General features: G+C 48.9%; 1 protein-coding gene across 1 annotated transcript in view; it reads left to right on the top strand.

Annotated features, from left to right (window-relative positions):
• Positions 1 to 252: 252 nt before the first annotated feature.
• The window catches only part of STK32C (serine/threonine kinase 32C), a 92,155-nt gene continuing 79,019 nt past the window's right edge, over positions 253 to 13,388 (top strand). Inside the window, exon 1 of the mRNA XM_075026653.1 lies at positions 253 to 337. Coding sequence (XP_074882754.1) covers positions 253 to 337 — 85 coding nt within the window. The remainder of the gene's footprint in view (positions 338 to 13,388) is intronic.

Below are 13,388 nucleotides of genomic sequence, written 5' to 3'. Positions count from 1 at the left end.
TCCGGCTCCGGCTCCGGCTCCGCTTCCCGCCGCCCCGCTCCGGCTCCGCTCCGGCTCCGCTCCGCCGCGCCGCGGCAGCCGCCGCGGGCAGGAGGTCGGGAGGCGGCGGCGGGCGCTGCCATGCGGGCGGGCGGCGCCGGGGCGCGGGGCGGCTGAGGGCGGCGGCGGCGGCTCGTAGCGCCTGGTCCCGCCCGCGGGAGCCGCCGGGCCGGCGGGGAGCGGCGCGCAGGGCATGCCATCCGCCTCGCCCCGATGTTTCACTGGGGCAAGTGGAAGAAGAGGATGGGAGCGAGCGCCTCCTCCTCCAAGAGACCCGTCTTCGACGAGCGGGAGGACGGTGAGTGCGGGCCGGGATGCCCTGCCCCGGGATGCCCTTGCCCCGCGATGCCCTTGCCCCGCACCTGTTGAGCCTCGCTCCGGCGGGTCCCGGCCCGTCGCGTCCCGCCCCTGCGCGGTGCCGGCCCGGGGGGGAGCGGGCGGCGGCGGGACCGTGGCTGCGGTGCGGGTTTGCCGGCCGGGTCCTGCCTCCCCGCGGGGCGCAGGGACCGCGGAGCCCCCGGCGGTGCGCTCGCTGTCCGGCAGGCAGCCCCGCAGAAACGGGGCGGCAGTCCTTAAAATAACGGGTGCCGGAGAAGCGGGCGGCGAGGCGGGGGACAGTGTAGCAAAGGGAGTTGCAATCCGTGCGAGGAAATCTCGGGTTTTAACAAGGAAAGATCGAGTGCAGCTAGTCATCAAACTCCTAAAAGCTCCTTGCCGTTGGAAAGCGCTGCTTTGGGCTTTTTCTCCCAAGATACGAGTTCTTTGTAGAAATACACTGTGAAATACCACGGTTGCTTTAGGCTTCTGGGACGCAGGGTGGAATTTCAGGGGACAGAGGGAGGAAGCTTTGACCGTGGGTGGGGGAAGACTCGGGAGAGGCGTGGGGCCAGCAGACGGGGCGCTGGATGGCTGGGAGCAATCCCGACGTACAAAGAACGCTGCATTGGTCCTAGGACACCAACTGAGCACTGGCAAAAATCCCCGGGTGCTCGGGGTGCTGGAATTTTGCACTAGATAAACTTGGAGTTTGTGATACATGTTAATTTGAGCCTTCAAGGTATGGTGGTGTTCTAGCTTACTGAGCACTGGGTCTGCTGGCATCCCCCTAGTGAGGGGGATCGAACCTGAAACTGACTGTGCTGCTTCTGGCAGCTGAAGAGGTGTTAAATCAGGTAAACTTTTACTGGAGAAGCAGCTAGTTGATATCACCAAGTATTTATTAGCAATTCAGAGTATAATATTGAGTTGTTAACCCTTGCATCTCTTACTACAGAAGTGTAGAGAAAACATGTTAGAATGACACCTCACTGCCCAAGGGGTGTGCTGTGGTGTGACTGAATTGCACAACAAAATTGCTGTTGGAAGGAACTGCAAAATCCATCCAACCCCCTGTCCCTTTATACTAACGCTGTGCATGAGAAGGGGTCGATGTGGCTGCTGGGTGCCTGCAGCTCCGGTGGGCTTTACCAGAATTCTGTGCTCAAAGTGGAAAATGTGATTCATCTTGGATGTGGTAGGTCAGCAAGCGAGCCAAGTAATAACACTTAAATTGGAGTCTTTGCTACATAATTCAGAAAGCATTTCATTCTGAACTGAGCCTGTATACAGCCAATATAGGGAAATTGAGCTTTGCAGGTAAATGACCATGAACAAAAACCTGATAACATCTCATAAGGTATTTTCAAGCAGTGCTTTTGCAGTAGCGGAGACTTATTAGGACATTACTTTCTTAGTATTGCCTGTTTTTTCATCGTTGCTTGTTAGTGTGTGCTCAGAGCAATTACAGTGTTGTTCTGGTGAACTCATATTTACTGGCACGGCATGGTTGCTATGGAGATCTCTTAAGACATTCCAATAACTTCCTTACATAAAGAAACCACTTAATACTTCGGTTTTGTGTGTGACATAAGGTGGAAGAATTGTTAGTAATGACAATTAGAAGTGAAATAAATTTAAAAAAAAAAAAGAGGAGAAAGGTTAGTATATAAAATTTTACCCATAGGTGGATCCTAGTGATAGATATACAAGAATGAGCCCGACTCTCTAAATCCAGTGGTTAATCCCTTTTAATTATGACAGGGTGTATGTAGATAGAAGGTTAACACTCATTCTAGTGAGTAGTAACACAAGGCCCAGTATTTACTCTCAGATAAATCGAACTCCAAATGTGTAGATTTTTGAGGTGAGAAAACCCTTACAGTCCTCTTGCCTGAATTCCTTGGGACTGGTTTCAAGACTTTACTGAATTACTGCCTCAAGTCAAACTGGTGTGGGTAAGCCAGAGCCTGGTGGGGTTTCCTGGGGGTGGGCAGTAATGCGTTTGCTCTCAGTGTAAAATGCCTGGCCCTGGAGGATTATCCTCTGTTAACCTCACGGTTAGAAATCGTCTTTTCTCTCCAGTCTGCATCTCCAACCCCAGCTTCCTGCTGTTGTGCCTCACCTTGATAAACCAGAGGAGTTTCTGTTGTCGTGCCCCTGTCTCGGTGTAGCAGCAGGCTGGGACCGTGGCCAGCCGGCGTTGTCGTCAGTGGGATGCGTGGATTGAGCCCTCCGAGTCCCTGACTCTGAGGGTAAACATCATATTCCTGAGTCTGTCCTGTGGATGTTCTCTCAACCCTCTTTGTTTTTTTCAGCACTGTTTTTGTTAAAGCTGAGACTGAACTCCTTGCTTCGGCAGGGATTGAGCCGGGGGCAGGTCGGTACTGATGCAGCCTGGGTGCAGCGCTGGCTCGTCGTCCATCCAGGGATGGGGCGGTGTGGAGCTGTGCAATGGGGAGTCGTGCCCAAGGAACAACTGTCCTCCTCCCTCCTTGCTTCCCTTCCTGGTGCTGTCTTGTCCCCTGCCCCCCAGTTTTCCACTGGTTCAGGTAATTTCTCTGGACTGTGAAGCTGGGCACAGGCCAAGTGCAACTGGTCCTTTGCATTTCATCTGAGCTGCTGGGGGGACGACAGTGCATCTTTCTGACACCCTTTTGGTGCTGTGCTTGGCTGCAGCAGGCACATCTTGCTGTTTCATGTTTGCGCATACAACCTTTGAAATATTTCTGAGCATTTCAGAGTTGGGATTCAACTACTAGAAAAGCTGACTTTGAAAGGAGAGCGTCTGCGTGTTTTGTGTGTGCTTCCAGAAAGCACTGGTATGTGAGAGATTGGTTCCCCTCGCTTTGTGAGCGTTGGCTTCAGCTGGTTCCTTTTACACAGAAAACTTGGCATGTTCAGTAGCTGCTGCATACACATCAGTTAGATGCAAGCTCCAACCTGTCCAACTTGAGATGCTGCCTAGTGATGCCTTTTTGACAGCTAGTTTTTGGCGAGGTACGTTGTACCCTGTGTCCGAACGGAGGAAGTTAATGAATGGGGGGGGGGGGAGAGAAAAAAAAGAAAAAGTAGGGGAAAAAGAATATGAAAAAGCTGGAAGCAAGAACATAAGACAAAAGAATAGAAGGGCTGCAAGACTGAGCACTCTCAGAGTTATGGTGTGCTGGAGTAAGGTGGCCTCAGTAAGCTACAATGAATTGTAGTGGGCTTGTAGATTTACCATTATCACTGTGTGCGGTTTTCCATCGGGCAAAACAGGCCTTTGTCTGTAAGGGCTTTTTAGGGTTTCTTATTTATACCTGGAAGAACCTTTTAAAATCTTCTTACTTGGTCAGTGAATTTGTTCGCTGGAACCGAAGAAGGCCCGGTCTGGGTGCCAGCTCTCTCTCTGCCTGTTGTGAACCATCAGCTCCTCCATGGCAGGGCATGGGGCACTGGAATGTCTCAGCACAGCGGTCGCAAGGCCTGGTTTTCATGTGGGCAGAAAGTATTATCTGTTGTCGTTCTGGGAAATGGCCAAGCAAGTTTTTGTTTGTTTGTTTGTTTTAAATTTTATTCTTTATACTAAGTGGGGAAAACCTATTGTTGTGAAGCCAGTGGGAATGTTTCAATCCAAATATTTAAAAAAACCATTTAGCAGAGTTCCTAGGACTTGGGAAACAGGGCTGAGTAATAGGAAATACAAGGCACGCTTACACTTAGTGCTATTAGCATTGCCCACAGTGGTGTTATGTGAGAGAGGGGGAAAAACACAGCACGATGTATCTTTATATGCAGTTATATCTAAAGAGGAATTTCAAGAGTGCGTTTTGGTTGTGGCTTCTCCTGAATCAAAGTGGCTTACTAAAAAAGTGTATGTAAATACACATGAGAATATGTAAAGCCATCTGCTGCTTTATGCTGAGCTGTTCCTTCCTTCGCTTACACTGAGGTGAGTGGTCCGAGGGCTTTCTGCTTGTTTCCTGACACTGAACTAGATTTCCAGCTGATTTTCAAGGTTTTAGTGCTGCAGCCCAATTACTTGCATCGTGATTAGTATTTTGACTCAATCACTTCTTTACCTATCCTTTATTTGACCCTCTCTGCCAGAGTGCAGATGGCTTTTTGTAAGGGGGTCAAGTGCAGTCTCCTAGGCTTATCCTACTTGCATAAAAATCAACTTTTTGAAGCAAGGTGCTGGTTTTACAGCCCACAGGTACAGGTCTTCCAGTAAACCAGTCCGACTGAAAGAAGTGTGTACTCGGGGTTAGTCTTTGGGTCTGCAAGTTTCCAAGCTGAGAAACACTATTCTGTAAAAATCTGTTTCTTGTAAAACAAGAAAACTGTTACATATCTTGATGATGCTTTCCTAGCCCTGCCTTTTGCTGAAGTGCTCTAGCTTTAGGGATGTGCTGGGCCCAGGGGGCTCTTGAAGCCCAAGCAGTGCTGGAGGGACGGTCCCCGCTCTGCATCCCTGCTGGCCTCATCCTCCCAGGGACCGCGGGAGGCTGGAGAGCCTCGGCAGCTGCGCGGCACGGTGCCCGTCCCCATGGAAACAGGCGAGAAGCTGCAAAACCTGGGGGAACGTGCTTAAAATAATCCCTATTTCAATTTCAAACCATGTGTTGGCAGGCTGTAGGGTTACACACGCATCAGAGTATGCATCCCTCCTGCTTCACCCGGGTGATCGAAAGCTGGAGTGCTTCATTCGTGGAGCTGTTTGATGTACAGGGAATGAACCGTGCGTGCTGGTGCCAAACCTGCCTCTTGCTCGGACCTGTCATCCTGCAGCCACCTTCTGCTGAGCCTGCACTGGCTGGGTGCAGGGTGCTGGCTGCTGCTGGGTGCCGGGTGACTCCAGCTGCAGCTTTGGGGAGGACTGTCAGACCCACGCATCATTGTCAGCTTACATCACTTTGAAGTCAAGAGTTCAGTCGTTGCAGATTGGCAAGCTGTTTAAGTTCCTCCTTTTACTACTTCTTTTCCGATCCGATGGGAGGAAGATGTCCAGCGTTCTCCCCAGTGCTACGCGTTTGTCTTTCAGATCAGGATTCTCCCCCATAATTTTGTTCCAAGGGTTGGGACCTTCAGGGAAACAAGGGCATGCCGCCAGACTGTTGGAGGTATCTGGGCGATGGAGGTGTGGCGAGGATGGGAAGCAAAGCCTGACCTCGTCGTGCATCCCTTACCTCTGTGGTGACCCAAACCTCTCCCTGCCATGTTTGCCCCAGGTCTGGGGGCATCCCACTGTGCTGCCAGGAGAGGGACCCTGGGAGATGGGGCCACAGTCCCAGGAGAAGTTTTTCCCCCCTCTCTTAAGGTGATTAGTGCCATAAACCACATGCTGATGGGGGCCTGGCAGGGTCCTCTGGTCCCTGGGGCTGGGGCTGCCCCGCAGCACTGTCCCTGCTCCAGCTGCTGCTGAGGTGCTCCTTCTGCCATGGCTGGCTCCTCTCGCAGCCGGGCGCCTGGCACCAGTTCTCCCGCCCATATTCGTTGTCTCAGCTGGGCAGGGATTTCAAGCCCTGACCAGGAAACTTTGCCCTTTTGATTGGAAAACTATGGGCTAATGCCCAGTAAGGCAGTTATAAAATCCCAATCTTGTTTATTTAGGGTCAGATACAGATGTATTAAGCTTCCATGCTCTGCAAATTACTTACTAAAGTAATCACTGATCAGATTGCAAGGCAAACTTTTTTCATAGCCTGACTCTTATGTGGCTGTGGGTTGGGAGCACAGATGCCTTTCCCTGTTATTTAAAAACAAGAGAAAAAAGCCTTTATGTATTATCAAAGTGGTAGCTAAGTAAGTAAGTGGGGGGAGGAGGGAGTGGGAATTACAAGGAGGTGTCAGAAAAGCTGTGTTTAGTATTGTCAGCAGTGCTTTGTTTTTGCTTTAAATCTTGCCTCCCCCGGATCCGTGGCTTTTTGTGTGTGTTTCGCCCAGAGACAAGCTGTTGCCACATGCTCGTTGCCCCCCCCAACCTCTGCAGTGGAGCCTATGCTCCTTGTTCAGTCTAAGGATTGAAAACTTTTCTGCACGTGAAGCTTTTCAGTGTGTCGTGTAACGTAGAAATAGGTTAAATCCAGAGAACTCGGCAATTGCAAGTCTTGAAAGCATGTGGTAATATGTACAATGTTTGGGTTACTGGCTGTCTTTCTGCTTCAGAAATAATTAATAACTGTGTTGTCACTCTCCAGACTGAAGGCCGTGGTCCATTCTCAATAGTGCTGAAAGAAAACTGAAGAAAAACCATTCTGAATTTCACTGATAAAGGGGGACATAATGTCTCTCTTTGAATGCTGAAAATTGCAGTTAGGGAGAACCGTTGCTATTGCTCACCTAAGACCATGCTTTATCTTTTACTTGTGTTGGCTTAAGAACGGATCTTTAAATCTTCTCATTTACAGCTATTTACAAAACTAAACTGCCTTTCTTAGAGAGAATACAGTATGCCTAAACCCTGCAGTATGCCTAAACCCTGGAAATGTCACATTTCCAGCATTTTGTTAGGTGTTTTGTTCTTTCAAGTCACAGCGGTGCTGGATGGGGATTTCATGTCCTCCTTGCTGTAGCATCACCCCAGGCACCTTCTGGAGCCGAGGGAGGAAAGGTCCGGCGAGGCCTCAAGGGGCTCATGTGTCTATGGGAGGTCTAAAGAGAAGATGGGGGTAAGACAAATCCTGAGGGCAGCTGAGGCTGTTGGCATGAAGCTAAGTAAGAAAAAATTAACAAACCCAACTGCAATTCATGGGACACTTGACTGATAGGGAGGGAAAAGGGCAATCAAGAAAAAGTTACTGGAACTACAGTTCAAGTAAAACGTTAGACCAAATTAATACCTGCCCTAGTCCATGAAGGCCACAGTCCTCACAACCAGCTTGAGACAGGCTTTCTGTGAATTCAGAATAACATGCAGGAGCACGCTGCAAGGGACCTAAACACCTTACTGACCACGTTCCCAATGCTGGCATGGTGACCTTCCCAGCTCTGCTGGCATTCCCACCGATGCCTGCAGCTGTGCTTTCCAGGCAGGTAGGTGGATAATGTGTGTTTCCTTTTAAATATCACTTTATTTCTTGTGGGAATGCCTGAAATTGGGTGTGGTGGGTCACATTTGTGCAGAACAAAGATGCTTGCTTGCAGCGCTGTTCCTCTGCCCCCGGGTCAGGACTTGGGCTTTCCACTCACCATGGCCAGGACTGAGTCTCTGTGAGTGTGGCCCGTCTGGATGTCCTCGGGCAGGGGACGTTGCTGAGCCTGTTGTTCATGGTCAGCCTGAGAGATGTAAAAGCAGGTACGACTTTTCCCTTTCTTTTCCATGGACCTGCTCTCCAGCCGCAGTTTCAAACACTTTGTCATTCAGCAGTCTATGAAGCATTTCATAGCTGTGGTTTTCGTTAATGTGCGGTTTCTACCACCTTACCCTAGGATCCTGTAACGAGGCACCTACATTAATCATGAATAATAACTTCCTGTTGTGTGACATGGCAATGAGTTATAGAGAAGTAATGCAGGGTGCAGTGGCAGTAACAGAGGGACGGCGGATGGTGTGGAAATCCGAGATGCTGTGTGTGCCAGTGTATAGGTAGGTGTGCAGCAGGGAGAACAACAACGTCAGCTAATCTCTGGTTTGGCATTTATCTTGCAAAGTAAAGAGAGGCAGGATAGCTCGCGAGTGGCTTAGCTTCTCCTAACAAGAGAAGATAAATGTCAGTGTCCTCTTTTCCTCTCCCACTGTTCTTCAGGAATTAAATTGCTTTAGGTGACAGTTAGGGAAAATTAAAAGTGCTTAGGATGTGTGGGAACAGACGGCTCTGAATACTGCTAAGCAATGAGATATGACAGTGTGTGAATGTTGATGTGCTAATTTACATCTAGTCTGTTGTTCAGGGTCTTTTCCAATACCTGGGACTAGTAAAGAGATGCAGGCACTGAATGATGTTCTGAATTTGGCGGCTTGCTGATTTGACTGTGCACACCCAATCCTTATAGGCTGATGATTAGCCATGCTGTGTGGTTAAATTAAACAGCAATGTAATGTATTTACAGCTCAGCTGACAGTTCTGGAAGCTGATAATTTTCATTTATTGTTCCAAAAAATGCGCTTACTTGGTTCTAGTGGCACCAGCAGAGAGCTGGTGGGCTTCTGAGGCTGATGGGGCTCTGAGTAGCTTTCAGGTTAACCTGCAAAAGGCTGTTCCAACATAGAAAGTTACCTTATTGTCCAAGGTTTTCGTTTTGTTACAGCGTAGCTGTCTAAAGATGTAAATGATCGTTTATATTTATATGGGTTATGTGCTGCTTACACTGTATTGGAGCCCTGGAGAAAGTGCACTGAGTAGCTCTGAAACAAAGTGGTGAGGATAAGAGCAAAGATGTAAAAGCACGGCACTGTAGATGGTGGTGCATTGCTTTGGGTCTCCCATTTCTGCATGGTCTGTATAAGGGAAAATACAACTGTCTTTGCTCAGAAAAGAATATTTCTTTCTTCCATTTCAGGTTAACTCTGTGACCAAAAAAACATCCCTCACCTTCCAACAACCAACCAGCCAACTCAAACAAAATCCACACCTAAACAAAAGTTGGCATCACTGCTTAAAATACTGGCGTATGATTTATGTCCTGTAAATTTAGAGGGATTACCTGGTGGCAAGAAAGGGCCATCATATATATAATTTCAGATACCTGGGGGGGGGACGGGGACGGGACAAAAAGGAGGGTAACAGGGGAAACTCAGTAGTAACTGGGAAGAAACTTACATTGAAAAGAAGCTATTTTGGTATTCAGGAACTTATAGCCAAGAGACTTCCTAGCGTTGGCACTTAATGTTATTGGCATATAGGCAGGATATTCAGTATAAGGCCGTGTGGAGAAGTTCTTACTTAGGTCCCCTTTTATGGTCACTTGCAGAATTCCCATGTGTTTTTAATGCTAGTGCCTGAGTATACTGACAAAGGTCAGAAGGTAGGGGCTTGGAAGGGCTTGGACTGATGCTTAGGTTCCTCCTCTGAGCAAGCAGTTCTCTGTCAGGATTAGGTAAAACATGGAGATGTGGACTGCAATGAATGCTAATTACAATTATCCAAAAAATTGAGTAAATTATGTAGTTGGAAAGTGTCCTGCATTAGATGTCAGTTAATCATCCAGGACCACCAAGGTCAGTTAAGATCCTTCCAAATCTTTTGTACCAACCACACAAGTAGCACGATACATGTACACAGCTCTGGAGTCTCTGGATGTTGGGTGAAACACATTTTTCTTTTCCTCGCAAATATCTTTTTATTGCTACTACCATTTCTGCCCTCTTTCAGGTATAGAAAAAACACATTGGAAGCACTGGATGGCAAGCGTGCCGCTGAGGTGTGACGCTCCCCATCAGTGCACGCTGCAGACACCCGCAAGCCACTGCCATGAGAAATTAAACCTGCTCCAGTGCACCGGCGGCTGCAGCGCGGCATGGCTGGGCTGTGCCGGCTGCGGCGTGGCTGGGCTGTGCTGGCTGCAGCCTTCCTCCTGCTTGCTGTGGAGGCACAGCCACCTCCTGAGTCAGAGTGTTGGCAGGTAGATCTCTTCTTGCCGTCGCTGCGGCTGATGTTGGCTGGACACAACATTACCTCTATGACTCAGTGCATTTTTGCTGTCAGAAGGATATTACACCTCTTCTGAAAGAACTTTTTTTAAACTGTGGTATGTAGCACATTAAACTACCTTGTATAACTAATGTCGTATAATTCACTAGAAATCTATATACTACACATTCGCTTTATATTTTGCTGGTTCCCCAGTCTTAATGGAAACTGGCAGGCAAGACCAGAAAGTAGGAAACACGGAAAATGATACACATTAGACTCGGATTGTTTGCACTGTAGGAAAACGTGCTTTATGCTTTACAGAAAATAAGGCTAAAGCCTGGTCCCAAATAATTTGCACTTTAAAGGCTTGATGCCGCATGTTGTAATCATATGAATAATTCATACACATTCAAGCAGTCCCCATAATTTCATATTCAAACCTGATTCTAGATTTGCTCAAAACTCTGAAGTGCCATCGATTAGTGGCTCCTCCAGCACAGAAAGCAGCTTGGCAGGACCTTCAGTGCAGGGATGAAATGGTAACCTCTCCAGCTGGTGCTGGTTGTGTGTCTCTGTAAGGGCTGGGAGCTTTCCCCATTGTACCTGCTTAGGCAGACTGGCCAGTCGCTCCGACAGTGTCTAGAGCTCAGCGACTCGAATACCTCCTGGGTCTGACCTTGACATGTTTTCATTTGCTTTCATACATCGTTGCACCATTAACCAGTAAGTAATAAACACTACCAGGAAAGTCAGCGTGGGTTTGAGCTGTTGCTATGAGCTTAGCACAATGCTTCGAGTTTCCCAAATGGCAAATGATGCCTGTTTAAGAAATGAACCCATGTTGTGGGAAGAGATGCAGATAAAGCAGCACGTGGTGGGCAATAACAGGGAGCTGGTGAGCAGGCATTGACTTGGGTTTTCTCCCCCAGTATGTGAGTGTGCTTGGCTTACCCCTCCAACACAAGTATTGCCTGGTGGCTGAATACTGGGATTTTTGGAGTCACTCGAGAGTCCTGAGGTTTAGGCACAGCTGTACAGATGACACAGGCAGGTGTTCTGGGTGGAGCTGATGGGCAAAGAGATGCTCATGTCAGGGTGCTGATGGTGGTACCATGCTGCTCTGCTCGGACATCCCGGCTGGCCATGGCTCTCCATCTGCAGGCTGTGGCTAATTCATGAGTTAGACCCACTGGCAGTCTGGAAGCTGCCTTAAGTTGTCAGTTACTGCTAGGACAACAACATATCGGGTATTTGTGATAGTCCCTTGGTAACTCCTTAAAAACCAGTGACAGCAAAAAAGCTCTGTTGTCAGTTCTGGTATGGTATGTGCAGTACAGGGCGAGTGCGGGATGCTGGGGGCACCTGCAGTCACTGTTCATTTTGTTCAGTTGGCTTTTATTGCATGTTAAATGCCACAGCAGGAAGATTGCAAGCAGGTGTCAAAACAAGCACAGTTGTGACGAGGCAAACCTAGGGATTGATTAATGAATGTTTTCAGTGTGTTGTATATTTTTCTACGTGGCTTTCTGATATAAAGATCAATGTGTGAAATTATTTAAAAAATAACAGGTTTCTTTCAACTAGAACAAAATGCTTCTGTTTATCAAAACGTTGACTAACATCAGCAAACAATTCAATCGCTTATTGCCCTTCAGTAATACTTCGGAAATAATTTTAGTTAGTGTTTCTTCTGGCCTTGGATTGGATTTTTTTATGCACTTAGTTCAGCACCTCCAAAGGTACCCCCGCCTCACCCCCTCCTCTCTCTGGGAGGCCTCTGTCCTCCTCCTCTCTGCGGTGAAGTGGGAATTTTCCGTTGTGGGCTCTCTTCTTTCTCACCGAGGCTGCATGGGGATTTATTCCCAGGGGTAAACCAGCGCGGGTGGGAAGCAGGCAGATGAGCAGCCCCGGTGGTGCGGGGTGTTGGCGGTGGGGATGCTGAGCAAATGCAGAGCCCTGGGGATGTGCTTGGCCCCGCAAGCCATCCATGCTCGAGTACCAGCGCCCCGAGCTGCTGTGCCATGCGAGGAGCGGGGCTTTCCCGAGGGTCATCTCTGCTCCCCACATGCTCACTGCTGCAGTTTGTAACGGGGCGAGGGCTGCACCCCACACTGGTACCTGCCGCAGGCGGAGGGGAGGGCGATGCCCTCTGCTCTGCATGCTGCTGCAAGGGATGAGGCTTCCCTCTTTTCTTGTATTTGAAGTCTTTTTCAGGAGAAGTTGTCTTTCCAGAGTGAGTTGGTACATAACCGTGTTCAAGAGAATTTCTTATCACAGAAATAGGATGTCTGCTTTCCCCAGAGAAGTTAAACCTGGTGAATAATTCTGTTTGACATTCCCACTGTCTGTGAATTGGGGTCTGCTCTCTTGTTGTTGAGTTGAAATGGATCATGAACAGTTATGCTCATCCGTCCCGTGCTCCTGCAGGTACTGGGTGGGCAGGCTCAGTCCCCGCCATGCTTGGCACGCTTGCCTGCGTCAGTGTGGTCTGTCCACTGAGTACATCTGTTCTGACGCTTCCAAAATAAAAAAACAGACTTGTTGTTGACTTCAGGGAGCACCGGAGGGGATCACTGCTCCTACCTGGGGTCAAGCCTACCCTGGCAAAAGTATCTTCAAGTATTCATGAAGACTGAACCCCCCCAGCCTGAGGAGTGTGCTTTGTTCTGCTGCGGTGTTGGTGTTCGCCAGCCTTGGAGCCGACAGCTCCTGGTGCTGTGCGCTGCTGCCGGGCTCGTTGTGGCACTGGTGCAGCAGCCCACTCGGGATGGTTTGGTTTCCTTCCAAACCCTCAGTGACCCACTGGTGCTGCTGGCCCAGGGTGCGTATCCCCTCTTCGGCTGTATTTGTCAAAAAAGTGTAGGTCAGTTGAGTAGCAGCATTTCCCACAGGCATTAAAATGCTGTAGCAGGTCTGATGAGCAGCACGTCCATTGATCCCAGCGGAAGGTATTTTGGGAGTACGTCTGCTATTCATGAGCCTCCGGGACAAAGATAGGACCATGTGCCTAAAATAGCGCCGTGGAGCCACGCACACGGTGCAAACCCCACCGGTGGCTGCACTTGGGAAGAAAATCCAGAGTTTGTTTTCAAGTCATCATCGCTGTGTTGACAGGGCTGTCGTAGGGAAAGCTATCTCAACTGGGAATGTATAAATTAACTCCAAGTACGATGTACACACATGCAGATATCGCACACTGCTCACATCGCAATGTAAGTAAATAAAGGACTTGTTAGCTTTTTACGTATATATGTATATATAATTGCCTGCCTGTTGAAGAAAAGGCTTTCTATTGTTGTAGTTCAGCGCATACTTTCTCTTAAAGCTGTCTGTTGAGGGAGCTCCTTTGGACCCTCGTGCCCCGAGGGCATCGTAGCTGTGTGTGCTCGGGGCTGTGCTGCACCGCTGCTGCGGCAGCCAGTGGTGCTGTGCCGAGGTGACCCTTCCTGTGAAGCAGAGCACCGTTGGTTTGCTCCT

This window comes from Buteo buteo, chromosome 4 (assembly GCF_964188355.1).
Source record: "Buteo buteo chromosome 4, bButBut1.hap1.1, whole genome shotgun sequence".
Classification (NCBI taxonomy): Eukaryota; Metazoa; Chordata; class Aves; order Accipitriformes; family Accipitridae; genus Buteo; species Buteo buteo.
Note: the sequence above shows the minus strand (reverse complement) of the source record. Positions and strands in the feature narration are given on the sequence as shown.